The 27,553-nt window shown below is 45.0% G+C and overlaps 3 protein-coding genes and 1 long non-coding RNA gene across 8 annotated transcripts in view; 2 read left to right on the top strand and 2 right to left on the bottom strand.

Moving 5' to 3' along the window:
* The window catches only part of DNAJC7 (DnaJ heat shock protein family (Hsp40) member C7), a 27,211-nt gene extending 19,315 nt beyond the window's left edge, over nt 1-7,896 (top strand). Inside the window, exons 11-14 of the mRNA XM_064524768.1 lie at nt 43-189; nt 476-628; nt 1,229-1,291; nt 2,140-7,896. Coding sequence (XP_064380838.1) covers nt 43-189; nt 476-628; nt 1,229-1,291; nt 2,140-2,177 — 401 coding nt within the window. The 3' untranslated portion in view covers nt 2,178-7,896. The remainder of the gene's footprint in view (nt 1-42; nt 190-475; nt 629-1,228; nt 1,292-2,139) is intronic.
* Nucleotides 7,834-15,046, bottom strand: CNP (2',3'-cyclic nucleotide 3' phosphodiesterase). The gene is made up of 4 exons (XM_064524772.1): nt 14,894-15,046; nt 11,753-12,422; nt 10,994-11,136; nt 7,834-10,391 (listed from the first exon to the last, which is right to left on the bottom strand). The coding sequence occupies exons 1-4, from the start codon at nt 14,984-14,986 to the stop codon at nt 9,939-9,941; spliced, it is 1,359 nt and encodes a 452-aa protein (XP_064380842.1). The 5' UTR covers nt 14,987-15,046; the 3' UTR covers nt 7,834-9,938.
* LOC112992598 (uncharacterized) lies at nt 12,417-27,022 on the top strand. 5 transcript variants are annotated; one of them, XR_010392604.1, is made up of 8 exons: nt 12,417-14,157; nt 15,832-16,434; nt 17,721-17,953; nt 18,637-18,827; nt 19,462-19,556; nt 22,265-22,355; nt 24,823-26,687; nt 26,886-27,022. It is a non-coding gene; the product is annotated as an uncharacterized LOC112992598 (long non-coding RNA). The 5 variants fall into 5 exon arrangements; XR_010392603.1 differs by lacking the exon at nt 12,417-14,157 and having other exon boundaries at nt 15,690-16,434; nt 24,823-24,954; nt 26,583-26,687; XR_010392605.1 differs by lacking the exon at nt 12,417-14,157 and having other exon boundaries at nt 15,690-16,434; nt 18,691-18,827.
* Nucleotides 15,350-27,553, bottom strand: ODAD4 (outer dynein arm docking complex subunit 4). Its single transcript, XM_026115777.2, has 12 exons — nt 27,329-27,553; nt 26,817-26,948; nt 26,376-26,529; nt 24,316-24,377; nt 23,118-23,274; nt 21,833-22,057; nt 20,818-21,025; nt 19,302-19,388; nt 18,618-18,814; nt 18,315-18,415; nt 17,401-17,479; nt 15,350-15,690 (listed from the first exon to the last, which is right to left on the bottom strand). The coding sequence occupies exons 1-12, from the start codon at nt 27,440-27,442 to the stop codon at nt 15,437-15,439; spliced, it is 1,770 nt and encodes a 589-aa protein (XP_025971562.2). The 5' UTR covers nt 27,443-27,553; the 3' UTR covers nt 15,350-15,436.

Raw genomic sequence — 27,553 nt, 5'->3', positions numbered from 1 at the left:
TGAACTAAAGCCACTTTCCTTTGGTGTTGCACTTCTTTCCAGAACACAAGCAACTTCTAAAGAATGCACAGGTAGAACTGAAAAAGAGCAAGCGGAAAGACTACTATAAAATCCTTGGAGTTGACAAAAATGCCTCTGAAGATGAGATCAAGAAGGCTTACAGGAAAAGAGCACTAATGCATCATCCAGGTACCCAGAAACAGTCTTTTACTAGCGCATATATCATTGCTTTGACACCCCTCCCCCCCACCCCCGGAAACACGAATAAATAGGCAGTGGAATTTCCAGGTAATTGACTTTTTTTTTTTTATTTTAAAACACCTCATGTGTCAGATTGCCTGATTATCTTTTTCTACCAATTCAGATAGCTGCTCAGCATTGTCTGTGTCTTCATACAAGCCCACAGTAGCTGGGAGTCTGTAGTGTTTTCCATTTATGCTAGAAACTGAAAGCTTCTTTCCTGTTATATCCCCAGACCGACATAGTGGAGCAAGCGCAGAAGTACAGAAGGAAGAGGAGAAGAAATTTAAAGAGGTTGGTGAAGCCTTTACCATCCTATCAGATCCCAAGAAGAAGGCTCGCTATGACAGCGGGCAGGATCTAGAAGAGGATGGATTGAACATGGGAGGTAAGCATTTCTTACAGTATTCTACCATGGCAGCCTTTAAAAAGATTAGAGCATTTAGAGTCTGCCTTCTACTCTAAAGGAGCTTGGTAGTTTTTACCCCTTATTTGTGATAATCCTATGAATTGCCTGGGTTTAGTTTCTGAAAGTATTTGAGTGGCAGATTTGCATGGAACATTTGAAGCTGCAGGACATTCTGGATTATGTGCTGGATGTTATCCTTGATTCAGCATGTGTTGTGGGTGCCGTTGTGCAGAAGCTTTTGTCTTTCACAAGCAGTGTAAAATCACATCATCAAAAGGTTGTGGGTCCCTAAATGCTGCTTATCCAAAATTAGTACGTTGCCCTGTGACTGGAACTGTCTCTCCAGCAACTGTTCCTTTTGCCTATTTTCTTTCGCTTTCAGTGGCCTCCGTCTGCTGCTACATAGCATTGTTCTGTGCTACTGCCCTACGGCAGACAAAGCAAACTATTTGACTATAGCTTTCTCTCCGTCTGTAAAATGCTTTATGGGCCCTCAATTAAGCAACAATATCTAAATTGTGAAAAATGTACCTGGCTGTTTAAATTCAGCTCACAACTGTTTTTTTTTCTCCCCTATAGACTTTGATGCAAATAATATCTTCAAGGCCTTCTTCGGTGGGCCGGGTGGCTTCAGTTTTGAAGGTAGGTGGAAGTGTCCTTCCATCAGCTTTGAAATGTATGTGAATCACTCAGCTGGACAGCGAAGATGTGCTGTTTGAGAAGAGTATTTGACTTTTCTACGTAAGGGCATCTAAGAGCACTTGGAAGGTTTTATCTGCACAGCATCCTAACTGATGGCTGCTTCTGATGCCTTTATGTTTAAAAGCGACAAAACCCAGAGGTTCTCTTCTCAAGTAGTGTGTGAGAGCTTTGGCCATCTAAGTGCTTGGGAATACTTGACCATAAGTTGGATACAGTTGCTGATGCTAAAGCCAGAAAAGATGATTCTTGGTCAGAAGTACTGTGCATATGTACCACTCAGCTGTCTCCTTTTAATTTCGTAAGACTGTAAATCCCTCTGAGGACCTCTGCCTTTAGATATTTTGGAGTGACTGGAGGCAGTGGAAAGCTGTTACTCAGTGTCCCTTCAAACCTCATGCGTGATCAGGCTTTTGTCGCACCCCATGGAGTAGAATGGCTTTATACAGCACTGAGCGAGCTGTCGGCACTTAGCTAGTGTCAGTACCACCATTAGGAAATTGCGTGTACCTTAAGGCCATTTGGTAAGTGAATTTTGAGAAGTCTTGGATGCTTTGCGTTGCTTACCTTCATCCTTGTAAATCTGCTTCCAAGCCTCCTTTACCCATATTAGCAGTAGCCTACCCTTCTGGTTGTTAGAAATACAGAGCAAAGATCTGCTCTTTCCCATTTGTCTAAATGGTTTTGTTTGAATTAAGTACTTGATGGTATCAAGATAAATTGCAGGGTGGTATTTAATAGTCATGTCTTAGAATTTTGAAAGTGCTAATATTTTTCATTTTCTTTTTCAGCTTCTGGGCCAGGAAATTTCTTTTTCCAGTTTGGCTAAAAAAAAAAATCCCTACACATACCTGATCTGCTTATTTTAACCTTGAATATGGACATACTTAGACTCCTTCCTTCATCATGTCTCATTGTACTTAGAGCAGTTTCATTTTCTCGGTTGGAGACCTCTGTTTTGTGTGCTTTTGTGTGTGAAGAGGAAACCAGCTCGGGGAGGGGAAGGCTTGTGAATTTTGTTTTACTGTTAACTTTATTAAAAAAAAAAAATAAAGCTTTGAATCGTTTGGTCCCTCCATGCTGGCCCGTACTTTCAGACTGTTCCTGCTTCTCAACAGAGGGGATTTCCTTGAAGTCCTCTTCCTGGAATCTCGACCTGTGAGAGGTGAAGTAATCTCCTGCTTTGTTTTGGCTGGCTCCCAAGTGCAGTGTGGCAGCATGTCTAGGGTTTGTGGCAACTCGTAAGTTATTTTAATCTTCTGAAAGTATTGCTAAGATTCAATCAAGTTTGATACAACTGCTTTTTTCTTTTCTTTTTTTTTTTTTTTAAACCTGCCAGCTGCCATTTCTTTTTTGCCATGATTCTACCCGAACAGTACACTTGGGCATTAATTTAAATGATAGTGTGTGAGGTTAACACTTTCATATCAGAAAAATGCTTCTTTGGATTTAAAAGGGCAGCTTATGTGAGAATTCCCTGTGATGCAGCTAGAATTAAGGGCTTTGTGTTTCCACTCTAAGAATTGTCATCTTTAAGGGAACATTTAATTTGCTCTGGGCTGAATTTCTTCACCGTATCTTTTTTTGATTAATCCACTTGAACATTTGATATTTGTGCTAAAACTTGAGTTTATGGTTTAAAATTTTCATGTTTGATTTTGCGTACTGATCCATAATGTGGATGAGCTCTTTCTAGCTTTGAAACATGCAAAGTTATATTCAGGTTATTAGCTGAAAATGGTGTGTGTGCAGCAGTATGTTCTCATAATGTTTACAGGAACTGTACAAATATGTTAAATTAGTCAAATAGTTTTCAAATAAAAGTAACTTACTGGTTCAAAGAAGCAAGAAAATGCTAAGTCAAACTTTGAACTGACAGTCTGTAACTTGCTTCTCTTGCACAATGTCAGGACGAATGCTGGAGCGATGAGGCTAAAGCCTGGAGCTGTGTGCAGCTGCACCATCTCAAATGCAGAGTGGATTTGGTTTGGTCTGCCTGTTAACACGAATGCTGTTTTATTTTTCACCATAAATGGAGTGTTATAGCAGGATATCGGCTGAGGAGGACTCTGCTTCCAGAATTCTTCTCTTTTTTCTATAAAGTGAAGAGATAAAATGGAGAATCTTTTTTTGACTAGATGCTTTGTTCAAGTTAAATATTACCTTTAGAAGAGTTCTGGAGCTTAGCATGTGGCATGAGGTCTGACAGAACTGTAGGAGACCCCGCTGCAGAAGCGGGGTTTGTGCGTGATAGTGCTCAGCAGCACCAGTGCGAAGGGGCAGAGTCTTTCAGAGGCATCGCTGTATCTGGAGTTTCTTAAACTGACCTGCTGTAGTGTAGTGACATACGGAGAGCTGAATTTTGCCTGGCTGAAAAAAAACAGATGTTCTTTTGAGTACATGCAAGACTTTTTCCTAGAGAAACCTGACACTAACTTTTATATAACAGCTGACTTAACTTCTTGCCGCAGGAGAAAAAGATTGCAATGAATTCATTGCATGAAATCATTATTTTGAATGCTCATATCTGTCTTCCTTCCTTCTGAGGGCTGTACTTGTCCTATTCAGTTGGACAGAGTTGCTAGGCTGCAATGCAAGTTAACTTCATTTACAACAGTTGCAATAGAAACACGTGGTGCTGCTGAATACTACAGTCCTACGGCTGTTCTGTGTCAGAATTTTTGACAATCTGCTTTCGTAGAGGGAAGATTTAAGGGCTTAAATTCTAGTGCTGCGGAGCAAAGGAGGCATTTTATAACTCATTCAAAAGTCAACTTTAAAAATGAGTCAATGTTGAATAATTTCATTTCCAAAAATAGACTCTGCAACATTTATTCCAACTTCCTTTGCGCCAGTGTAACTTGATGGATTTACCCGGATTGCACTGAGAGCAAAATAAGGTCCTAGCATCTTTTAGACTCCAGAATGGTAAATATTTGGGGAATTAAAATACCGGTCTATGCATATTGAGACTTCCCCAGTTCTCATGGCACTTGTAAATCAGAGTTTACAGGACTTACTTCAGTGAGGCATTCTGGATTCATGATGTATTGTCTGTGTGTATTAATATTACTGTACAGTTTGGAATCTTCTTAGTCTTTTATTACCATGTGCAGGGATGTATCCTGCGTTTGTCAGTGTGATTTTTTTTGTTGTTGTTAATTCTTTTTCTCCCTCTGTCCCCCCAGTTAAGAAAGACAGGCTTCCTTCTCTCCAAACTTTAGATGAGGCTGTTCTTTGGAAGACAGAAGTAGAATGCTTCTGAGAGCTTTTCTTCTGAGAGAGGAAATGTAAACAGCAGATATTTATATAAAACTGTACATGAATGCATGACTTAATGTAGTTAAATATTAATATGGTAAGTGCCAAGAGTTTTTTAAGGAGCACTATTATGGGATTAAAAGTGAGTGCAACATATGCTCACTTCTGCAGAGTGCATTATGATGTCGATGGAATTCAGTGACTATCCCATTACCTCGGGACAGTAGCGGGGTGTTGTGATACAGGTGCGTTGACGTTGTAACCTCCATCCTGGCGTAGCACAGCTTGGAGATACGGAGCTGTTTCTTTCAGAAAAATCTGCTTAGATGTGCGTTGTTTAAAGCATTGCCTTTCACACTTAATAGTCACAGAATGGTATTTATGGGTTGTATTTCATATGTAGCCACAGGGAACCTTAATGCTGTTTTTTAGCTGCTACCACTTAGAGGCCTCCCTGGCTTCTTCTGGCTTGATAGGAGCTACCAAGTGTAGGAATTTGCCCCCAAAATGGTTAGTAAGTATCTTAAACTGATACTATGCCTGTGGTTTTTCTGCAGTAGGTGATACTCTTGAAACACAAGCGCGGGGGATACACATGGATCAAGCCTTGCGTAGAGGTGTGTTTTTCCCTTTGACGTGACTACAGGGCACAATGTGAGCTTGACGGTAAAGCTCCTTTCAATGAAAAAACGTCTTTCCAGAAGTCAGTGTTGATCATTACTGAAAGGTTGAGTTTTGGCATGGCAGCAAGAGCCCTAACGGTTAACTCTAAAATGTAACCAAAAATGTCACCAGACCATTTCCATATGCAGACTCTGCTCCCTGATCTGCCTGGTAAATAGTTATACTCCCTTGACCTGAAATGTAGACGTTGAGCAGCTTTTGATACATCTCTCGTGCTTGTTCCTCGGGCCTGCTACCGATAGGAGTTACCCTGGAGACAGAGTTGGTGTGGCTAAAAGACAGACCAGATTATTACTGAACGGAGAGGTCTCTTAGCAGATAAGATGAAAGTAATTGCTATTCAGCTGCTCAGTAACTGAATAATAGACTTTGACTTGTTGACTTTGTCAATAGGAGGTATAAGCGATAGAAAAACCGTGCATATGGGGCGTTTGGCTGTCAGCAGAACAACTGTGTAAAGTTAGGCTAAGCTGTCGCGATATTGTGTAATGTTTGCCAAAAGATAAGGAATTGTTTAACTCTTATGCTCTCCCTCTGAAGTTTCGTTGCCTAATTCATGGTACTTGTAGTGTCTGAGCTGCTGTAGGGCTAGTTTCACATAGTGAAGTGCAGTTGCATTCAAATTAAAATGGAAGGAATTCTATGCTTTGAAAATGAAAACATACATCAGTAATTAACGTTAGTGTTGGGAGATACTTGCATGTAAATTGTCTGGCCTCCAGGCCACAAAGCCCAGTGTGGGTGTGTTTCTTTTTTTTCCTCCTTGTGTGGATTTACTTTTTAAATCTGATGCTCTGTTAGCTCTGCCTCTTGCAGGGGAGCATTGGGTGAGTCTTTTCCAGATATACTGGACCTGGACTTGAAATCAGCTGTAAAGAACATTAAGATGCTTCTGGCTGCCCACTTTGACAGGCTCTTCTAATTGTTTCTGCTACACATGCTACATAGGAAAGTACATGATTTCGTTTGTGAACTTGGAAGTTTTGCTCTAAAGCTGGATTCTTAGTGTTAAAGGCTTTTGACTGTTTTGTAAATACTTGCATTAATGCAAATTGAGGGGAGGAAAAAAAGGTTTAGGGACAACAGTATTAAGTAGCCATGGAATATTGCAAGTCCCTTGAAGCTCTTTTTGTATCAGACTAGGATACAGAGTGGAAGCTGTTGTGCTGTTGCTCCGTTTCCGATTCGGAAACTCTCGGCGGTTGTGCCCAACCGTAAGGGCTGGTTTCTGAGCCAGCCTCGTGTTGAATGGCCGCCCTCAGCCAAATCAGCCTTCAACCAGTTGAATGACCAAAGCACTTGGACCACACAGTGGTTTGCTGTTCCTTCAAAATTACTTCCTCCGTTTCAGTAAGAACTTAAAAACGTTCACTTATCTTCAGGCGGATGTTTTTGTCCCATTTAAATTTGTGCCTTGTCCCCTCCCCTCCCCTTCCTTAGGGAAGAAGACAGCCCATGTATTACACTTACTTTAGTTTCTCCGAGTAGTGCTAAGGTCCATCTCATTCTTTTATAGTAGTGCTATAACCAGTTCTGAAAGGTGACAAACTCGGTGATAGCAGTTCTGTGAACCCTCCTTACATGTAGAGGCCGTTCCCGCACAGCAGCTACTGCGCTCCAGAGCGGATTTCCATATTGTACCTGTTCACCAGGGCAGAAGGACCCGCGCTTGGCTGTGAAAGAATAACACGTAATGCTTTGGCCTTCCTTGACTTCCCCTGGTTTTCCCCACATGTGCAGAGTCAGGGACAGGATTATCCTTTCTTCTTTGCCTAGCACTAATTAATTTTTCATTCTAGCATAGGTCTGACCTGGGGAGGAAAGCCCTCGTATGAGGCTTTTTAGGTGGAGTGCCAAGATGAGCGCACAGTCTGCAACATGATGTTACTGAACACAGCTGTGGCGTTAGCGGCGGTGGCTCAGGGACACGGTGACTGCCTCTGGCTGGCACGCAGTTTGACTGTAGTTCTGGCATAGCCAATATTATGTTGATTACCCCGTCTTACTCCCTGCTTTCACTTAATAGCTCGTGCTTCAAAAAAGAATATAGAGTGTAAAGCAATGTTGGGGGGGTTGAGTGCAAAACAGCAAACTGAACACCTTCATTGCATGCATATCTGCTTTGTTGTAAAGACATAAAGGAGTAGTCAAGACAAAAACCAGACACTGATGTGAAGCCAACTTGGAGAGGATGCTAGACCCTGTGCTGTAGTATTGATCTGAATTGAAGACAAATTCTGAACGTTTACCTCAGTGTAAATACCTTTTCATTAGGAGGAATGTTTACCTCAGTGTAAATTACCTTTCCATTAGGAGGAAAGGAATATTGCATGGAGCAATCAATATTGCAGATCGCTTTGCCAAACACTTAATCCTCCCTAAGGCAGGCTTCACATTAGTATGAACACTGACCCTCTTTGGACCCTTACCTTTCTAGGATGTGAACAGTAAAAATGTGAATATTTGTTGTTTACTTCATTAGGCATAATTCATAATGATGTGTTTATATGAAGAATATCACAGACTGAAGCAAAACCATATGCAATTGGTTTACTTTATTATAAACTGTATATGATGTACAAACTAATAAACACTTAAATGACGACAGTCTCACTGTTGTTCTTAAACAGGCAAATGAACAAGATATTCTAGCTGTGCATTTTGGTGCTGGATGTAAGCTGGAGCGTTGGGTTATGTTACCAGAGCACTGAAAGGAGAGGGGTTTCAGCATGCTCCTGCGCTGTAGCAAGAGCTGTCTTCAGCTGATGCTTTAAAATACTTCTTATTTCTTTTGATAGAACAAAGCCATATAATTTTTCTGTTACAAGAGGCCCAAGCTGAGCATCAGGCACCTGCAACTTTTCGGCTTCGTCAAATAGTTTCTGACAGGAGCTAGCAACTCTTACTTTGAAGGTAAGGGAGGGGTTACGTGTTTTGGTTTTTTGGATTGTTGGGGGGGGGGGGGGTTTAAGCTATAATGGGAATTTATTGTCATCCATCTTTTTTGAAACAGCAGGAACTCTTCTGCTTTACCAGTAAGCTTGCACAGTGTTTACCAGATCAGCCCCAACGCTCACCTTGCTTTTGTTTTAAACATTCAGAGGGGAAGCGTTTCTTGTGCAGCATTGGGCTTGGTAAGCAATGTTTTTGGTGTGTGCACAGCTACTGATAAGCTGTGTCCATGTGACAGCTCCTTTACACATATGAACCCAGCACATGCTTTTCAAACACAGTAAGCATTTACATATTAGTACTGGATTAATTTCAATATACCAAACACTGAGCCATAGCATGAGCTTAAACTATTGTTCTGACCTGACTCCCATTAGTTGAGCTAAGTGTACAGTAAGGTAATGACAATATGTGACCAACTGGCAAACAGTTTCACTAAGAGCAAAAACATAAGCTTCAGAAAGACTGACTTAACAGAAGTGCTTGAACATTAAACCACCAGCTGGAAAAAAATTAGATCTGAGCAGATTTAAGTTATGTCATTACAATACCTCCATTTACTTCCTAAATTACAATGTTACTTCCATCCTAACTTTTAACATTCAAGTACATTAGATAAAAGTAGTAAAATCTTGTATGAAGTACAGTTCTATACTTCAGACATGATTTTAGTTTCTATAAAATCAGACGGAAAAGACACTAGTTCATCTCTTCCGTTCCCTGCCAAGGCAGGATTGTTCCCTACAGGATAAGTACACTGGACAGTACTTGGTTCAGCCCAATTTGACATGTGCTGTGAAAGTGACTGGAGCCATGTTACAGGAACTGAATGTATCTCCTGATACTTAGCTCGTTTCCCTTTCTGTGACTTTTCTTTTAGCCCACAGCAGTTGTCTTTAAGACATTTCTGGCAATGCACTTTCCTTCTGTCCACCCACCTGCACGTCCCTTTGCACAGCGAAGGAAGCCTCCGCGTGCTAACAGTGCGCAGGAAGCCGGGGTAGCCCAGGCCTGGGCGGCCACGTGGGCACAGAAGCCTCTAATCAGGGCTTTGGATACCCTGATGTCCTTTATAAATCTTTGACCTTAGGGACTAAACTACTAAGTAGTAACTGTCATGCTTGGTAGAAATTACCCATAATTGGGTCTTACTGGTTTTTACCTAGTAATTCAGCAACTGTTATTGCTAATATTAGTCCCTCAGCTTTGGGAAAGGCAGGGGAGACATCATACGGTTCATGTCACCTGGCTTCAGACTAGTTACAGGCTTTGGTCTGCCACTGCTTGATCATATAGTACTGACATGTAACAATCTAACGATTGTGGTTCATAGGGAAGTTATAAAAGACCATAGGAGATCTTCCTCCGAGGAAGCAAACAAGCAGAGCAGCACAGCTAGGTTTCTCCAAAACTCTTCCGTTAAAAAAAAAAAAAATAAATCAACACTTCAGTTATCGACATTTTTATCTATTTGACTGTTTTGGTCTATTTGACAGCTTTCCTTTGTCAGTCAAGAGTAACTTGTTTTCTTCCTGAGGCCAATAAACTGTCTCCCTGGAGACATACTGGAGTTGGCAAAAGGACTTATTTAGTAAAGGTACAATTATTTCTCTTTACAATTTTAAAGGTTACAGGAGTTACTTGCTTTAAAAAACAAACGGTAACAAACAAACAAGCTACCCTCCCCATACTATCAGATGATGGTGCAGGAACTAAAAGCAGAGCCCCGTTTGTTGGTGCTCTGCGTAGGCACCAGTTTTCCTTTACCGTAGTAACCTGAGAATATTGCCTTCACATCAATCTTCTTAGAAAGCACAAACATCCACATACCATTATCAAAATACTGCAGTTTCCCTCCTCCGATCTCCCCCATGTCTTCACCTTTGTTCCCTGCCTTTTCCAGTTTTATGAACTCCAGCAGATCGAGCCCGGTCTGGACTGCTTCTACGCCGTTGGCGCAGCCGAGGGTGATGTGTGCCCGGCTGCCTTTCGGGAAGTTGTCTGCGGGCGTTATCTTATCGGTGTCTCCTGGCCACAGCAGCAGCTGCTGCTCGCTCAATTCCACGCGAGCCCCGACAGTTTTTGTTGTGACAAACAGAGCAGAAACGGACAAGGTAAAGCCTTTGCCGTAGGAGGTCTTCACAACCTGGGGAAAGAGAGAAACAAGCCCAGAACAAAGCTTTAATGAACCACAGACTGGTGGGATTTCTAGCAGCACAGTTAGCTTTATCCTCCATGTGCTCAGGGTCTTAGCTGATCGTGGTAACCCTCGCTTTGACAAACCCGTAACAGGGTATACAACTAGAAGATGGTGGCCTGACGTTTCTGCTCCATGAATCCGGAGTTGGTTATGTCTTTTTCCTTCATAAATTCTAATATTTAACTGGGTGCTTGGACTCTGGTTAAAGCATGAAATAATTTGCTGCAAGTAATTCACTGTCATTCAAGTCAAGCTGTTGGAGATGATGCTGGAAGTCAGGGCTGCACGAGGGGGTAGGAGTATCTTATTTGGACTAAAAGAAACTAGTCACTGTCTCACTCACTTCTGACTTTTCTATTGCACAGGCCACCAGACAAGTGTTGCTATGCTTTGGACACAGGTACTCTCTCTAAAATCACCTCCCACCTCAAAGCGACGCTGTGTCCCCAGCCCGCTCCCTCAGGTTTGTGGATGCACTGCTAGGAGGGGGAAGAGTCTGGTGGAGGAAGGAGCCATGGGGAAGGGAGAGTCAGAACCCAGACACTAACTTCTTGTTGGGCATATTCCTCAGCTCCAGGTGCTTTTCCAAAATCCATGTATTTTGTGGTGCAGTGTAAGACTCCGGGTGGCCTCTTCACAAAGTAGCTGGTGAGATCTATTTTTATTTTGGGATCTTCAATAGCAGAAGCAACTGCAAATACAGGTAAACAAAGTTACTACTAAAAGATGACCACCCCCACCCCAGTATCACCCCACATGCCTAAGTCCCATCTAAACTTTCGTCACCAACCAGTCCTTAGCGTTTCATCTTACTTGCTGCTGAAGGCTAGATAAGTAAATAAAACTGTTCCCCCCACCTGGGCTGATAGTGGATGTAACTAGAAAAACTTCTGCACATCATTGTGGTTTGTCTTAACCCTGACGTTGTCTGAATCATTTAAGGGACAAGATGGTTCCATCTTTCCCTTTTCTGTTTGACTCTTCACATTAATTCTCCATAGTCCACCACAATGACCAGTGGGATGCTCAGCTGCTCATGTAACACTGCCAGCATCCTACCTCAGCTCCCTACAACATCAAAGGAGCTAAGTAGACTTAAGAAGACTCAGTTTCATTTGTTTTTAACTTACAAGAGAAACTTTGTCAACTGTGGAAAATATAGGGACTAGTAAGTGTCTCTAAACAGTCTTTTTGCTGTTGCAAACTTTTAACTAAAAGTGTCATTTTAGAAGCTGACCAAGTTTGTTCTATTTGTTGAAAGTTAATGTTTGATCAATAGAGTAAAAACTTGATATTTCTGTACATACAGTATTTACTCTCCTTTTTGAAGGCTTTAAGACTTCCAAGCTCATCTAAGAAGGCCTGGCCAGCCTTCCTCAGGATCTCTGAACTTCTTTTACTCAAAAACCACCCAAAATACATGGGTAGGAATTCCTTCTCCAAGCTTGGTTTCATCTTCTTCAGCTCTTCCACTGACAGTTTCCATTGATTCTTTTCCTTAAGTTGCAAGCAATCTGTTCTCCACGGTGTTTTTGGCTCTGCAAAGACGACTTTGTACCGGTACTTGTCAGCAATATCAAACAGTTGATCCAGTCGTTCCCTTTCATGGTGAGTGTCATCCAAAACGATAACGCTGATGTCTCGTTTGCAATAGTCAACTAGATCCTCATCAACTTTTGAATATTCTTCAGGAACGGTGTTTCTTATTGCAGGTACAATTTTATAGGAATCGACAGAAATCACCTTGCAGGCATCTTTATACCTATCTTGAATAGCCTGGGCAAGAGTGGACTTTCCACTGCCAGGCAGGCCTCTTAAAATAAAAAAGGTTTTAGATTCTTTGACTGTGGAGATGGTGTCATCATCATCAAGGAATGGGTACTGCAAGCTTTCAGGCCTTTCTTTTGCTGACTGAGTAGACATTTTTCTGAAGATTTTAGGCAGGAAAGTGTGACTCTTCTTCGAAAAGCCTCTGTTCTGAAATTTAAGGAGAAAATATATTGTAGGCCAGCAATCCCAAGAGACAGCATGTTTCTACTACACAACAGCGTGCCGCTTGGACCCTTATGGGGGGGAGGAAGGCTGTGCTTGGAGGGGTGTAACAGCTCTGGGAACGCGTCTGTGCCACCACTTCTGAGAACCTCAGCTGCCCTGCTTGGCTCGAACCCTCCTGCAGCTGCTGCCATGGTCCGCAGGAGGCACCATGTTGTCCCACCACCTCCCTGAGACCAGGCAGGGAGGAGGAGGAGGAGGAGCGGAGGGGCAGCCCTGCTCCCCTCTCCAGCCCAGGCCTTCGCTAGCTGCTGGCGGCAGCCACGGGGCCACCTGACCTGGACGTGCAAGTTTTACCATTACGTGGTGGCAGCAGGCGCCCACGAGCCCCCGCAAAGCTGGAGCCCAGACAGAGCAGTTGAAGGGTCAGATTTATTTCAGGACGCTTAAACCGACAGTTGCGGTTGCTTGTTTACAAAGAGACCACGTGCCATGGGGAACTCGGCCTGAAAAGGGGAAACAAATGTCCCGGGAGGTGTGACGGCCACTCAACTTTCATTGATTGATCCAAAGACTATAAACCGATTTAAGCCTGTTCCAGGATTCTCTGGTCCCGTAGAAAAGGCTGTTTCAGAGCAAAGCCTGCAAGGAGACTACATCATGAAGACTTGCCTTCTTTTCACGCCTGGATGCTACACTGACAGCAGCGCCTTTATGCCTCAGAGGTGGGAATTTCAGACTGGTCTCGTAATGAAGAGCAACTTAAGCTGCTTCAGGCAAAAGCAAACCTGCTCTTAGCATTTCCTAAACTGAAAGTTAAACCCATCCTCTCAGCACCAAAGCAAATGCTCGAGTCTGACACCAGCAAGCAACACAGAAAAAGCACCACCAGAGAGCTGGCACTGTTCCTCCTTCCCCTTTTGTCATCAGATGCAATAACTAGTTTCTAAGATTAATTCTCAGCAGGACCTAGGAAAATCTGAGATTCGATGAAAATGAGGAATTTGTCTACGGTTCTGGTAGCGCCAACAGGGACAACCATTTTTTCAGTCAATACGTGAACTTTCCAGCCTCTCTCCCCAGCTGCATCCTTGCCACAGACCAGTTTCGACCCTGCTGCCTGCAGCAGCCTCCTGTTTTCAAGACCCGAGCTCTGCCCCAGCAGGCAGGAAACCACAGATGCGATACTGAAAGAGCAGTGCTTGCCACTGAGCCAAAAATGTGGGGGTTTTCATACTACAAAAACATTCTGCCCACTGCAGAAAAATATTGCTCAACTGTTTGCAGGTGAGGATATTGCATGAAAATCCCCTATTTCAACTGATTAACTTCTTTTTCTACCCTTCATTCTAGAACTTGGAGGTGGGCTTTTGGTTTCAAAGCACCGTGGGACAAGGCCTGTGCACCAGCGTTGTTTTAATGTTCGCTGTGCAGCAAGCCAGGCCTCTCGTGGGGGGACGAGGATGAGCTCCAAGCACGGTCCTTGGCGCGGCCATCTCCTGCCCGAGACTGGTGCAGAATTCCTGCCCCAGGAATGGGATCCAAGAAAAACGAGGAGCACGCGCGTCTCCTGGACGCCTACGCTGGCTTCCCTGAGGACTCGGGGCTCCCAAGTCGTCATATAAGAGGACGAGCACTTTGGCTTCCTCCGATCGCCATGGATGAGTGCAAGAAAAGCAGACGGCATGAGACGCCCCAGGGAACTGCTCATCCTCAAAGTGTAAGTGTTGCATTTCCGAAAGGATCTGGGATGTTTGGCCTGAGCGGGGACCAGGAGGAGTCCCTCGATTTGCTGTCCCCGGGGCCGGACGGCGAGGCGGCTACGTGTGCCCAGCGCAGGGCCTGGCCCGTGGCTGTCGCAGTCAAACTATTTTGCTGAAAGCAGCTGCTGGGGAGCGGCAGTAACTGAGGCTGCTTTTCAGATGCATAAACAAAAGAACAATAATAGAAAACACCCTCAGGCCCCATTGTTTAGCAGCCAGCTTTAAATATAATGCCGGCCTTTATGGAAGGGGGCCGCGTACCGCGCGGCCGGACAATGGCCCCGCAGAGGCCGCGCTCGGGGGGGCGCGGGGCTCCTCCGGGCGAACAATCCCCGATTCAGCGCGACCCCCTCGCCCGTCCCCGCCCGCCGCCCCACAAAGCGCCCGCTTGTCCCGGGCTCCCTCCCGGGCAGCTCCGGGCTCTGCCGCGCCGGGCCCGGCCCGGAGGGAGGGAGACGGGCGCTGAAGGCAGCACCGGGCCGGGCGAGCAACCGCTGCGCCCCGGCGCCCTGAGCGGCCCCCGGCCCGGCTGCGCCCCGCGTGGCCCCGCGTTACCCGCCGCGCCGTGCGCTCCCCGCGGTGCCCTGCGCGCTGCCCCCGTGCCCGGCTCCGCCCCGGCCGCTTCCTCCCCGCCCGGAATCGAAACCGAAAGCGGCCCCCGGCCCCGCGCCGCGCTCCCCCGCCGGCGCTCACCATGGTGAGGGCAGCGGCTCCGGGCGGCCGCCGGTGCGGAGCGGCGCGGCGGGGAAGCGGCTCTGGGGCGGGCGGCGGCGCGGGCGCTTTCATAGCGCGGGGCCCCCCCGCCTCGCGGCACCGCCCGGAGGCCGCGCGGGGGCGGAGCTGCCCGCGGCGAGGGCCGGGGGTCCCGGCGGGGCCCCCCCGCGGCGCAGAGCCGCACCGCGGCCCGGCCCCTCCGTGGGGCGAGAGCCCCCCTGCCCCGGGGGGGCCTGGGGACCGGCCGGCGGCCGGCTGCGCCTTCGCCCCCCGGCACGGGAAGCCGGACCCCCCTCGGCCACGTAGCCGGGTCCGCGCGGGGGCTTCGCACACCCGCGCAAGCCGGGGGAAGAGCACGAAGCGACCGTCTTCGTCCTGCCGGAGCCACGGGTAGGCGACGCGACCGCCGTCTAGGCACAGCGAAGGGGAGAGAGCTCTTGTGAAACCAGCGCTGCTGCACAGAATTTAATTCTACCGCCTAACTCCTCAGGGAACGCTACTCTACTCAGATGCAGAGTTGTGCTACGCTTCATCGTCATCGTCTCTTTCCCCCAAACCCCTCTCTTCTTTTTCTCCTCCACTGCTCTTGCTCTCCTCTTTTTCATGTTTGTTTCCCTCTTCTTTATCATTTCCGTGCTCCTTTTTATTCTTCTTGGCATCTTCCTCTTGCTTTTCGTTTGTCTGATTCTCTACGCTTTGTTCACCTTCCTCGCTTTCCTCTCTCTCTGCGGTCTTCTTGGAGTTGTCTTCTGTGTATTCGCTGCTGCAATCAGCATCTGGGGGAGGGGGGCAGGAAAGCAATTTTAAACCAAATTCCAGTACTGAGCAATCAGTAGGGCACAAAAAAGAAGGCGGCAGGCTCCTGGCCTCCTTCATCACAGTCGGAAAACTCCCCTCTTTATTTTCTGTCTCACAAGACTCCATTTACTGATGATGCAAGAAGCTGAGCTGCATGATCTAACGTGAACAGAAACCAGGTACTGGCAGGTACAGCAGTCTAAATTCATCAACTGTGACAAAATGAACGTAAGGTAAAGCCCAGGTATGCTGGTAGCAGAGGACCCTGAGAAAGGTGGAGCTAGAAGAGTGATGGTCGGAGATGGGAGGCTTGCACTTTCCCTTGTTCACTCAAAATTGCAGCATTTGACCCAGCAAAAGCTTAACATGATTAACCCTGAGCCCTGTGTGTCTGGGGCATATATGTATTAAGCAGTACACACTGCTCTAGAGCTATCCCTCCTTAACTCTGCTTGCAAGTGCTCCTGCTGCTCAGTTGGTGTGAGGGAGTTTGCTCTGTTCTGACTGAGGAGGAAACTCTCCTACACTTGCAGTGCACAAGAATATGGGTGAAGGACGAATCCGGAGCAGGTCTGACTGCACAAACTTTGTTCTCTGCAGGCACAAAGAGGAAACTTGGGAAGTGCTGCCCTCTCCTGCTGAGAACTGATAGAGCCCTTAGATGAGCACGGTGACACTTGGAAGTGGCATCCCCTCAGTCAGAGGCTTCCACCCAGATAACCGTGAGGATGCTACAGCTACAAGGAGCAAGGCCTGCTCCCTTCCTTTTTGCAGCCCTGCCAGTTGGGGTTGAGGCGAGGATACTGTTTGTGTTGGGTTTCACTCTCCGGGGGTAAAAAGCTGTGTGTTGAGATGAGGAACAGTATCTGTTTGTCGTGTACCTGTAGATGGCTTATGCTGTCATGCTTCGTGCTGTAGATACGTACCATTGTTTAGGCAGTGGCAGAGAATTGCATATGTCTACATTATGTGGGTTCTAAAATGCAGCTGAGGTTTTTGAAGGTCTCAGCACTGTGGATCTCCTTTATTCACAGTCATTTTTACAGTCCCTTTTTGACACTATTTTGCTTCTGACTAGGCCCACTGTTATGCACTCTGGGCACTGGAGCGGCTTTCATTGTTTTTAGAAGCAGCTTTTTATATGGATGGCACTGAAGAGCAAAATTAAGCTCCTTCACTATTATAAGTTAGCATGAGAGTTGCTATAGGTTATACCAAAGTATCAATATTAAACCCTCACTGCCAAAAACCTGAAGCCACAAGTTATAACTAGGTTATAGTTTCACATGTAAAATAATTCCTGCTACAGTGTACTGGAACAGAGGATGCCTGCAGTCCAGAAATCTGGATGCCTGCTATCTGGCAGTGGGGCAGTTGCCTTATTGTTGCCCAAAGTGAAAGCCTGTTCTGTGGACAACACAGTAACATGCCTTGTCCTCATCTGTATTTTCACTGCAAGAACACCATGCAGAAAACGTTAGTTTTGTGATGCACAGAAAATTAAAGGAACCTGAGCTGGTTGGACCTCGGGCCCTGAGGCACTGGCTGCAGCAAAGCTGAGTGACAGGTATGCAGTCCTTTTACTGAAGGTGGTAGGTGCTTTGTTCCCATATCTCAGTCTGTGCCCCAGAAAAGGGAAGTGGGGAATTTTTAAATGTATGTGGTGCAGAGGTCTAGATAACTACTACCTTTAGGAGAATCAGCTGTCGTTTCTCTTTCTCCTTCTTTCAGCTCTTTGATGAAGCTTTTGCTCACGTCATCCAAGGCCTGAAAGTGATATGGCTCATTAATAAGGGCTTTAGAAATACAGTTACAGATCTGTCCAAGTTTGGGGTTTTTTTTTTGATTTCTGCTATCATTTCTTGCTCCTTCACTACCCCAAAACTCTCTGCAACAATATGCTTCATTTATCTCTGTAAGGATTATTAATATGTTAGTATCCCTTATCAAATGTCTCCTCCCCTGAAAATTCTCTCTCACACACACGCTATCATTTTTCTTTATGCAGGAGAGCAGGTTTGGCTTGAGCTTTGGACACCCGTGAAGAATCCTGCCTGGTCAGCCCAGTGCTGCGTGACCTGGGCAGGAAGATCACGTGCAACTCCCTGGCAGACCAATGAAGACAGACTGCTGTAACATGCAGACTGTTTTATGCTTGGGACACTGGCTGTGCCCTAGATGGTCTTCCATGGTCTGATGCAAAGAGGTTTCTCTGGGACATTTTGGAGAGGCCATAAAAGGGTGGGTTATGGTCAACCCTGCATTCCAGCTGTTAGCAACTGAATGCAGAGGAGACACGCACTGTATTCTGAGCGTGAAACCCTTGCCCCAAGGAGGTCAAAAGGAAATTTTCCCTCGACCCAAACAGGGCCAGGACTTCATCCCTATGTTGTACTGGTTCACAAACAGGGATTAAGTTTTCCAGGCCAGAAGGCTTCATATCTTTCATTATGTAAACTACTTCGGAGACTGTATTCTCCCCCTTCTAATACTATAACTGTCTAGTGACATTTTCTCTGTCCTCGTGACATTAGAACAATAGTTACAGCTAACTTATTGATGCTTCCCCAAGCTTCTGTCCTCTTTGCAACATGCCACTTACGATAATGATGGCCCGTTGAGCATCATCATTGTGAATAAGCTTTGCCTTCTCAAGTGCTTTTTCAAAGTTGACAATTGCAGCCTGGTAATCCTTTAATTTTACTGTAAAAAACAAACAAAAACATCTATTTTAACCCAAGATCACAAACAAGAGAAAAACAACAGGTTAATTAAGCAAATCTACCATGAAAAGTTTTATCTGAACAGTTACTTTGGTTGTTAAATCACAGAGTTGTTATCATTAAGATGGTGAACAGAGAGGCTGCCTCCATCCTTAAGGTGAAATTTGTACTAACATCTTTACCTTGTGCTTGTGCCACCAGTATGCTAGCATTGAGTTGCCACTCAACATCTCCCTCCTCATCTGCTGACTGCAGGGACTTCTCTCCGTAATTCTGGGCTTCTTCAGCTTTGTTCAGTTCAAGGTAACATCGGCCAATTTCATGGAACAACCAGGTCTTCTCCAGGCTGGATTTTGCCATTGGAATCTTCTCCTCCCAACTTCAAGAAGAGAGTAAGAAAGACTTTTACTGAATTTCACTAAGTGCTATTGTAATTTCAGTTATAATTTCAACCATTGGTTCTATAAACAAAAGGTTCCAGATGCTGCTATTATGAAAAGTCATTCTATGCTGAGATCTGCCAAGTATTTAGAAAAAGACTAAGTAGTAAAATCTGGAGAACTCCAGATTGATGATGGGTTTTAAGGCCATCGCTGTCTATATTGCTGGTTGGGATGAAGGTGCAATCAATACTCATGAGTACCAGAATCTGTATAGTCAATAAGCACTAGAAGCGCCTGGTGCTGTTGGTGATCTGTGTACAGTGAGAGGTACGCCTCAGCCGAGTTCCTGGCAGAAGGCATGTATTTCCCAACTGGCTTTCTCAGTCATCCTTGCTAGCAGTATATTTAAACAACCTGAAAAGACAGCATCTATTTAATTCTAAATAAAACCTTATACTTTTTTCTGTTACTGATTTTACATACGTGTCGATAGCTTGCTGGAATTTGCCGATTTTGGCATAAACTCTGCCGATATTATCAAGGGCTCTGGATATGGCATCTGGCAGATTGCTGCATTGAAAAGAAAAAGAAATCATGGTAGCTAAAATAGTCTTGTACCTGATACAGTCTACATTTTCTTCAGCCCTATATATTTTCTTCGGTGATCAACATGACAGCAGAATAAGTGGTGAGGAGCAGAGTTAAAGGACCAACGTCAGACTGAAAGTCAAAACCAAGGTATGTTTTTGGTTTTTATCTACAACTGTTGCAACTGACACCCTGTAAGACACAGGGGAAAATGGTTTAGTTTTGTCACCTTGACTTCTTTATGTGAATCTGGCAGCACTTTGTGAAAGTCTTTTCCACTACTCTTTGTTTCAACTTTCCTTTGATGCCTTGTGGATCTTTCACACGTCCCATGGAAGAACCCTATCAGCTGTAGGTCTCTAGCACTAACAGCTGATGCCTGTCCAAGGAGAAAGTGAAAGAACCAAGGAAAGTGTCTGCAGGGTGTTCATACCTTACCTTACAAATGAAAAAGCTGATGAAAGGAGAGAATAAATGCAATGCCGTGGGCTATGGGAGCCAACAGAACGTCTCCTCTCGCCCTTCCTGAACTCTAGCCACCAGAGGGCGATTCCCCCCTCAGTAATCACTGCATTTCTGTCTTCTAAATACAACCTTCAGTCAGTTTGGAAAAGCAGTAAAATTATGTATCTCTTTCCTGCCTCTCCACTGCTAATTCTTAACTTTGCTTGGCATGGAGTGGAGGAGTGGAGATCACTGTGCTTGGCATGGAGTGGGGAGTGGAGATCACCAGGAGAGAGGTAGAAGTGTCTTAAAACAACAGTAAAAAGATAAACCATTTGTCATTTGTGAAAATGGTAAACAATAAGCCAGTTATATTTTAACAGCCCTATGCAATATCAGCGAGAATAAAACCAAGATAACCTAATTTCAAGCAGCTATTCAGTGTTTTCTCATGTGCATTGAAAGATTACTAAATCAGATTACTAAATTCTAAGACTGTTCTGCTCCATTCTGTTTTAGCTGAAAGGCTGCAGCAAATTTTCTGTATAAGCAGGTAGCTCATGTCTCTTAGACAAATATTTCATGCCTACCATCGTGGCTTGAACGCACATGATTTTAGGAGAAAGTTGTATAAGAATCAGAGCCTGACCTTTCTGAGAAGGAAGGGCAGACTAGAGGTTAAAGTGCTGAGTCTGGGACTTGTGTTCTTTTTATGCTTTGCTTAAACACAGATTTTGATGTGTCATGTGGCCCAGGTCCTTTAAAAATCTGCTTCGGTTCCTTTATTTTTAAACAGTAAAGATAATAAGTCACTAGGGACCATGACACTTGGGCGGCATCCGAATGCATTGCCCTGTTAAATCTCCAGGTGGGAGTTGCATTACCTGATGCTAAAACATCTGAACAGAGGTAGTTTCCTCTGCACATTGGATCTTTTCCCCATCCATTGGAGTTTCTCAGCACTTACTTCTGCCTGGCAAATTCCAGATCTGTTTTGTGGCTTTGCAGAGCTGCATCCATCTGGCCCATCTCTATCTGAGCATTCCCAATGCAGCTGTGGAGGTTTCCAATCAGTTCATTCTTGTTGGGAACTTCATCGTCCGACCACCCTTGTATTGTCTTTAGCACATGCTCAGCTTTCTTACAGCTTTCTTCTGGGGAGCCACCAGTCAGCACTAGAGATTAAGAGCAAAGTTTAGTGCTAGTGTGTGGACACAGCAATATTTGGGAAGCAAGAATAAGAGCAACTGCGTAGGCCTCTGAAACAGCTCGGGCAGGGTTACTGCTCTTAGCTCTTCATGTATCACCTATGCTCTCCCCATCAGTCTCCAATAAATCTGCCCCTGGGAGACAATACTTCATTTCCTACCACCTGCCACTACTGGCAGTCACTTTACAGTGCTGTGGGGATTAGACTGCAGGATGGCTCTGTCATTGCCTGCACCAAGCTGTTGTAACTGAAATGAACTGAAGGGCAATAATGTCTGAGTATTTCTTTCCCGGGTTATAAAACATAGAGCAGAAAGAAAGAGAGAGAGAACAGAAGTGGATGAATTATTCCTTCCTTCTAGACCACTGTTCTTCAGATTCTTCATCTCTCTATGATGGTATTTTTCAACTACAGAAATGATTAACTCCAGTACTCTATATTCTCTCAATAAAACAACTTCTAATTACCAGACTAGCCAGGGCACTTGCTAAGCATGCAGCAGTGGCCTACCTGGCTTTAAGTGCTGTTCTGAAAAGCAGTTAGCAAGGCCTCAAGTACAGAAAAAGAAAAGAAAAAAAAATGCATCGGATTCTATACCCCAAAGTATTGCCTTGGGAAAGGTGAGGAACATAAAAACAAATACTTTCAAAAACTGCCTGGTACTGTTTGTTAATAATTGCACTGCTTCTGTTGTCATGATCTGTAATTAATACAGCAAATAATTACATATGTCAGTCATTGTTTTCTTACTGCCTCCAGCCAGGACACGTACACATATCAATGTCTTCCATACTCTTCGCAATATATCTGGCAACCTCAGGTGGTTTTCGTTTCTTGTCTCGGATCCACCTTTGCTGCCTGAGCTTGCGCTCCCTCACTCGGGCATAAATAGGCTTCTGCTGCTGCCAGAATTCAGTGCGTGTGTCCAGGTAGGCAATGCCACCCAAAACCAGGTCCTTCACTTTGATCCCCTGCTTTGTGCTGCTCTTCATCAAGTCTGAAAATAAGATGGTAGAACCCAGGAGAGGATTAATGTCTGTGAAGAATGAAGTTGCGGTTCAGTGGAGGGGGAGTGTCTGTGAATGTTTGTCTATTACGATAGAGAGAGAGAGTCCCAGAAACCGTGCTCCTCAGAACCGATGTGGCTTTGGGAGAGAGGTTAGAAAAAGCTTCTCTTGTTGTTACCCATCTATGTGTGTTTTAGTGAGCTGGAGCTGCTGTTCCCAGCCCCTAGAGTTGCTGCCCTCCCTGCTGACCGAATCAAGAAGAGGCCTACCTAATGGGAGCCAGCTGTGGTGAGTGAGCACCTGTCCTCCTGCGCAGAACAACTACACGGGAAACTGTTTCCCTGGACAGACCCATTTGTACTTAAATGGCACTTCAAAGCAAGAAAGTGTTGTGTATTAGATTGCAATATGGAAATTAAGAGGGCTTTTACATGCCTGGAAACCAGATAGCCCACACATGGTACTACTGTCATTAATAATATAAAAGCTGGCAATAGATTAGATTCTTAATTATTCTTCTGTTACTGGGCAAATGGTTTCCTAGAAAAATGACGACATGAGGATCACTTCTGTACCTAGTTCTAAAATATGACACTTCTCTGAATCCTGCATCTTCATCTTAACAGCATGTGTAATGAAACTGTGAATAGGTATAATCTTATTAGCAATGTCTTGCACTTAAGACAAACATTAGTGTATTTTATCATTATGCCAGAAATGAAATAATTTGTGATGATAAAGCTTGTGCTTTTGATTTCATCAGCACAGATTGCTTTGAGTTGACTTGTTGCTAAACTGTTCATTAGAAAATCCTGCTATTTCATTAGGAAGGAAACATGTTCACACATAGTTATGAATATTGTATATGGCTCCAAAATTTCCTGTACTCTCTAGACATCTACCTCTCTCTCTAGACCACTGCATACATTATGTGATACGTGAGCTGTGATGCAAATAGGGAAGAGTAGTCATAGGGATATAAAAGAAAGGGGGAAAAAAAGGAAGAAACTTCATAGAAGGAACATTTAGTTAAATACACTGGAGAAGGACCTTCATCCTTGAGCAGCTTTTCTAGGTAGGCCTTGTCAGCGTAAAGCTCTCCAAGAAGCTGTCGCTCTGTTTGTGGATTCCTCACACGCTCCTGTTTGCTTGTCCGTTTTTGATCCTTGGTCGGTTCGATTTGGAGTTTCTGTTTTGCTTTTTTGCTCTATAGCAATAAAAAAATCAAGTAAGTCAGGGGAGATAAGCAGGGAACATTATAATTAGGAAGAAAGACCTAGCTTTTAGAGTTGTGTTTACACTCTGTATAGGTCAAATTATTTTTAAGTAAAAACAAGAAGTCAGGCCTGTGTCCCACCAATTGCTTTAGTTGTGAGCAATGGAAATTTTGAACCCAAACATGCTCTCTCACTTCCAAGAAAAGGAGGGGACATTACAGTAAGAGCAAGAGTGCCACTGTCTTAGCACAGCGTCTTGTCCTGTTCTAGAGGGCTTCCTAGCCAATGCTGTGGGAGCGCATTGAACTTGTGGGATAGGCAGCTCTAGTTCTCTCCAGTCAAAGAAAAAGAGGTTTTAACAGCCAGGGCTTCTGAGAGTATTTCTAAAGTTTCACATCCAAAATCCCAGCAATTACAGTGCCTATCTTTAGTGCCCTTTGTACAAATTATTCTAACCACTGAGTACCCATAATTCCAGCTGAAAGAAGGGATGAGCATTCATTGCACTGACTTCAAAGGGAAATGTGTATGCTTGGCATCTCAGAGGAACAAGGCACTACTTCAGGAGACCACCTCAAAATTAAGCAATTGAGAAAGTGTCCACTATCAGAAATGTGAACCTTAAACATCAGGTAAAACCAAAGTAAATAATGTAGATAAATGTACCCTGGCTCCGACCTCAGTGCTGTTACTTATTACCTTTTGCTGAGTGATCTCCCTTTAGAAACAACAGCCAGGCTGGCAGAGAAATTTCAGATTAGGCTCTGTTTCTCCCTGGTTGCTCTTTCCTGCCCTTCTGCCTTCTCCTTTATATTTTGTGTAGCTTGAGCCAAAACTCCATTAAAAGCAGGTGCATAAATACTCTCATAAAGGATCAGCATGCACCCTATGCTCAGAATGCTTCACTAGATCAGCCATATCCCCATCCATGTTGCTACAGAAACTATTAATCCTGTAGTGCCTATTTTCAGAAAGCATTAGCATTATAATAACTCTAGTTAGCTTCCAAAGCAAGAGCTCTTCCACTGTACCTCTGCCTGCCTGCTTAAAAAGCAGAGGTCCTCTTTATTCTCCAATTTAACTGAGGACGGACCTGCAAAAATAGAGAATGTATTTGTTAGTGTTCAAGAACTCCAATACAGAGCTCTAGAAATCAAAATTGCTGTAAATGTGCCAGACCTATACTATCCTGCTTCAAATAAAGCTTTCTACTAACTCTTTCATTTGAAATACATAGATGTTAGTAAGTTCTTTAAGCAGGGATTACAGCTCATAAATGCTGATCTCCTCTGGATTTTAATTATTATTTTTACATGCACCAGTGGGCTCCCATCACAGATCAGAATTCTGACACAGACATATGCTACATCCTGCATGGAGGCATTAACAAAAGGATGGCATGTTCTTCTAAGGAATCACAGCTAAGATTTAAAATGGGAAAAAAGCTCCTAAGGATCTTCAGCAAAGCAAAGAACTATTTTAAAGTGTTTGTGCTCTGATATAATGGCAAAAATCCCATTTCATTTTCTGCTATTCAGAATGCATTCTGGCAATGGAGGAACAGTGAAAAACAGTTCTTTATCTTGGCCTGGTCAGAAGGAAGAAAGGAGCTTCAAATGCTGTTGTAGAAGTATTCCTTCCAGCAAGGCAACTGGGCCAAGATCAGCTATGTGAGTACATGCATATCAGGCAAGGCAGGTGTTTCTGAATGTGCCAAGCAAAGCCGATTCAGTAAAGCAGTTTGGGGGATGTGCCCTATTGACATATGTGAATTTCCCAGCTATTTAAACATCCAGATCAAATGCCAACATGTTTCATTGGGTTTTTTCCCCCCTAAATCTAGGAGCTATAGCTTGATTAAAAATGGCTTGTTTTTTATCTGTTCACTTGTCTACAGCCCAGATGCTCAAAGCGCTTAGCTCAATATATCAAGCACAGCAAGCATTTTAACTGAGAATTGCAATGATATCTAGATACTTGGATTAAGCTAAGAAAGGAGCAGCAATGGAGGAAAGAAAGCCTCCTCTGGCACCTTCCCTATCTGTTTTCAAAATGAACATCACATATGAAAAAGCTTCAGGCTTTGATGCAACTGTGACATGAAGTTAATCTGTTGCACTGGAGGTGGACTGAAATTTTGAAACTGATTTCAGTGAGAGTGAGCCACCTAAATATCTTGAGGATCAAGGCCTACGTGTATGGGTGTGCAGGCAGGGTGTGTCCTGGCTCTGTGAGTGGATAGGCTGCAAGGGGATCCACCTGGGCGGTTCTGACTAGCTTGGCAGGTTTTGCAGTGGCCTTGCGAGCTCTGTGCAGGTTGCTCTGTGCGTGTGACAAAGCCATCTGTGTAAGGTGGCAGCCCCATCTGAGGTGTGTCTGTGCACCTGAGAGTGGGTGGACATCATGTCCACGCTTGTCTGCATGTGAAAGCACTGCTGGGAGAAAAACTAAGGGAAAAGGGACAAGGTTTTGCTCTGCTTTGAACATCACTAGGTCCTTGGCCTTTCCTGTCTCCTGCAGGATGGAGTTCTATGATCTATGCCAGAAATTATGAAAGCAGTGCTCCATTGCAATAGTAAACAGTTCCACTGGTCTTATGCAATGTAAATTGGAGGGAGATCAGGATCTCAGAATGGTCAATCTCAGGCAGCAAGGCAAATTTCATTAAGTTTTAATATGGGGATAAAGATCTCAGAATGGATTCTGTAATCAGTAGGATAGGAGGCAGAAAGATGAGCAGTAGGGCATTAAGTAGATGTGCTGCTTTCTCCTGTATTACCTAGAATATTTTCATGGTGACTTTAGAAATGTAGTAATCAAAATTGTGCTAGGGTCATAATTTACTTTCATAATTGAAGTTATTAGATACTGTGTATGAATAGGCGTTTAGCCCCCCAAAAACCCCAAAACCAAGAACAGGGCTGTGGCTTTTTTGGTGGTTCCTGTTTTCATCTAAGAATAGTGAATCCAGAAGCAAAAGGACTCTGCTGTTGCAAGGTCCCTGGGTCATTTGCAGAGCTAATATGTCATCAGCTATCAAATGGACAGCTTCTAGCTATGCTTGTAAGTGCCATGAAATGCAACATCTTACTTCCGATGCAGTTAACAATTGCCTCCTGGGATTTCTGGATACCCAGTCTGAATTTCTGTAGTTCTGGACGTAGTCTGTAGCCTCGATGATAAAACACTAATGCAAATTCAAAGTCACCCATGGTATAGAGGGTCTCAGCTTTTTGATAAAGTCCCTGAAATGACATTTAAAAAAAGACATTGGAGACCTCAATAAATTCCTTGCTAGGCAGAAGTGAGAGCCTTATGCCATCTCAGCGTGCATACAGTGAAGTCCAATCCTGAAACTCTTGCTCGGATGACTAACCGCCTCCGCCTCCCCGGGAGCACTAAGGTAAGTGTGCAGGACGAGGCCCCTTTTGCTTTTTCAGGTTAGCTGTTTCCCCACAATGCTCAGAGTTTCACACAAATAAAGACCTGTCCTTGGCCACCCCAGGCTCTCCTACCCCTTCCTCTTATTTACCTTGGAGAATGTTTTGTCATTTTGGAGAGACGCTTCTGCATCTTTCAGGGAATTTTCTGTGTCTCCAAGTTTAAGGTAACATTTTGAGCGGGCAACTAGACAGTGCTTGTCGCCGGGTCGCAGCTGCAGCGCCTGGAACACAGGGGACATGGATGCGCATTCGGGAAGCACGTAAGCTCATGTATGCGATACAACCTGCTCCAAGCCTACGTGGATCTTGATGCCATGTCCCCATCGTGGTGCCATCCCCTCGTGGTGCCACCTCCATGTGACCCTGGTGCCACCTCCCTAGGCCAAGTCCCCACGTGGTGCCATGTCCCCAGGCCACGTCCCCTCGTGGTGCCACCTCCATGTGACCCTGCTGCCACCTCCCCAGGCCAAGTCCCCACGTGGTGCCACGTCCCCTCGTGGTGCCACCTCCATGTGACCCTGCTGCCACCTCCCCAGGCCAAGTCCCCTCGCGGTCGCCCCCGCCCCGTGCCCCCCTGCCGCCCCCCGGGCAGACCCCTCACGTTGGTGAAGCAGGGCAGCGCCTTGCCGTGCTCGCCCCGCCGGACCAGCAGCGTCCCCTCGGCCACGAAGCTGGGGAAGGTGCCGGCCGGCACCTCCGCCCCCGCCTCCACCATCCGCCCGGCCCGGCCCGGCCCGGCTCGCCGCGCCGCTGCCGCCTGGCAACCGCTGCCTGGCAACGGCCGCCTTCCGGCGCGGCGGCCCCGCCCACAGCCGTGTCGTCACCC

The sequence above is a fragment of the Dromaius novaehollandiae genome, chromosome 22 (assembly GCF_036370855.1).
Source record: "Dromaius novaehollandiae isolate bDroNov1 chromosome 22, bDroNov1.hap1, whole genome shotgun sequence".
NCBI classification, from domain to species: Eukaryota; Metazoa; Chordata; class Aves; order Casuariiformes; family Dromaiidae; genus Dromaius; species Dromaius novaehollandiae.
Note: the sequence above shows the minus strand (reverse complement) of the source record. Positions and strands in the feature narration are given on the sequence as shown.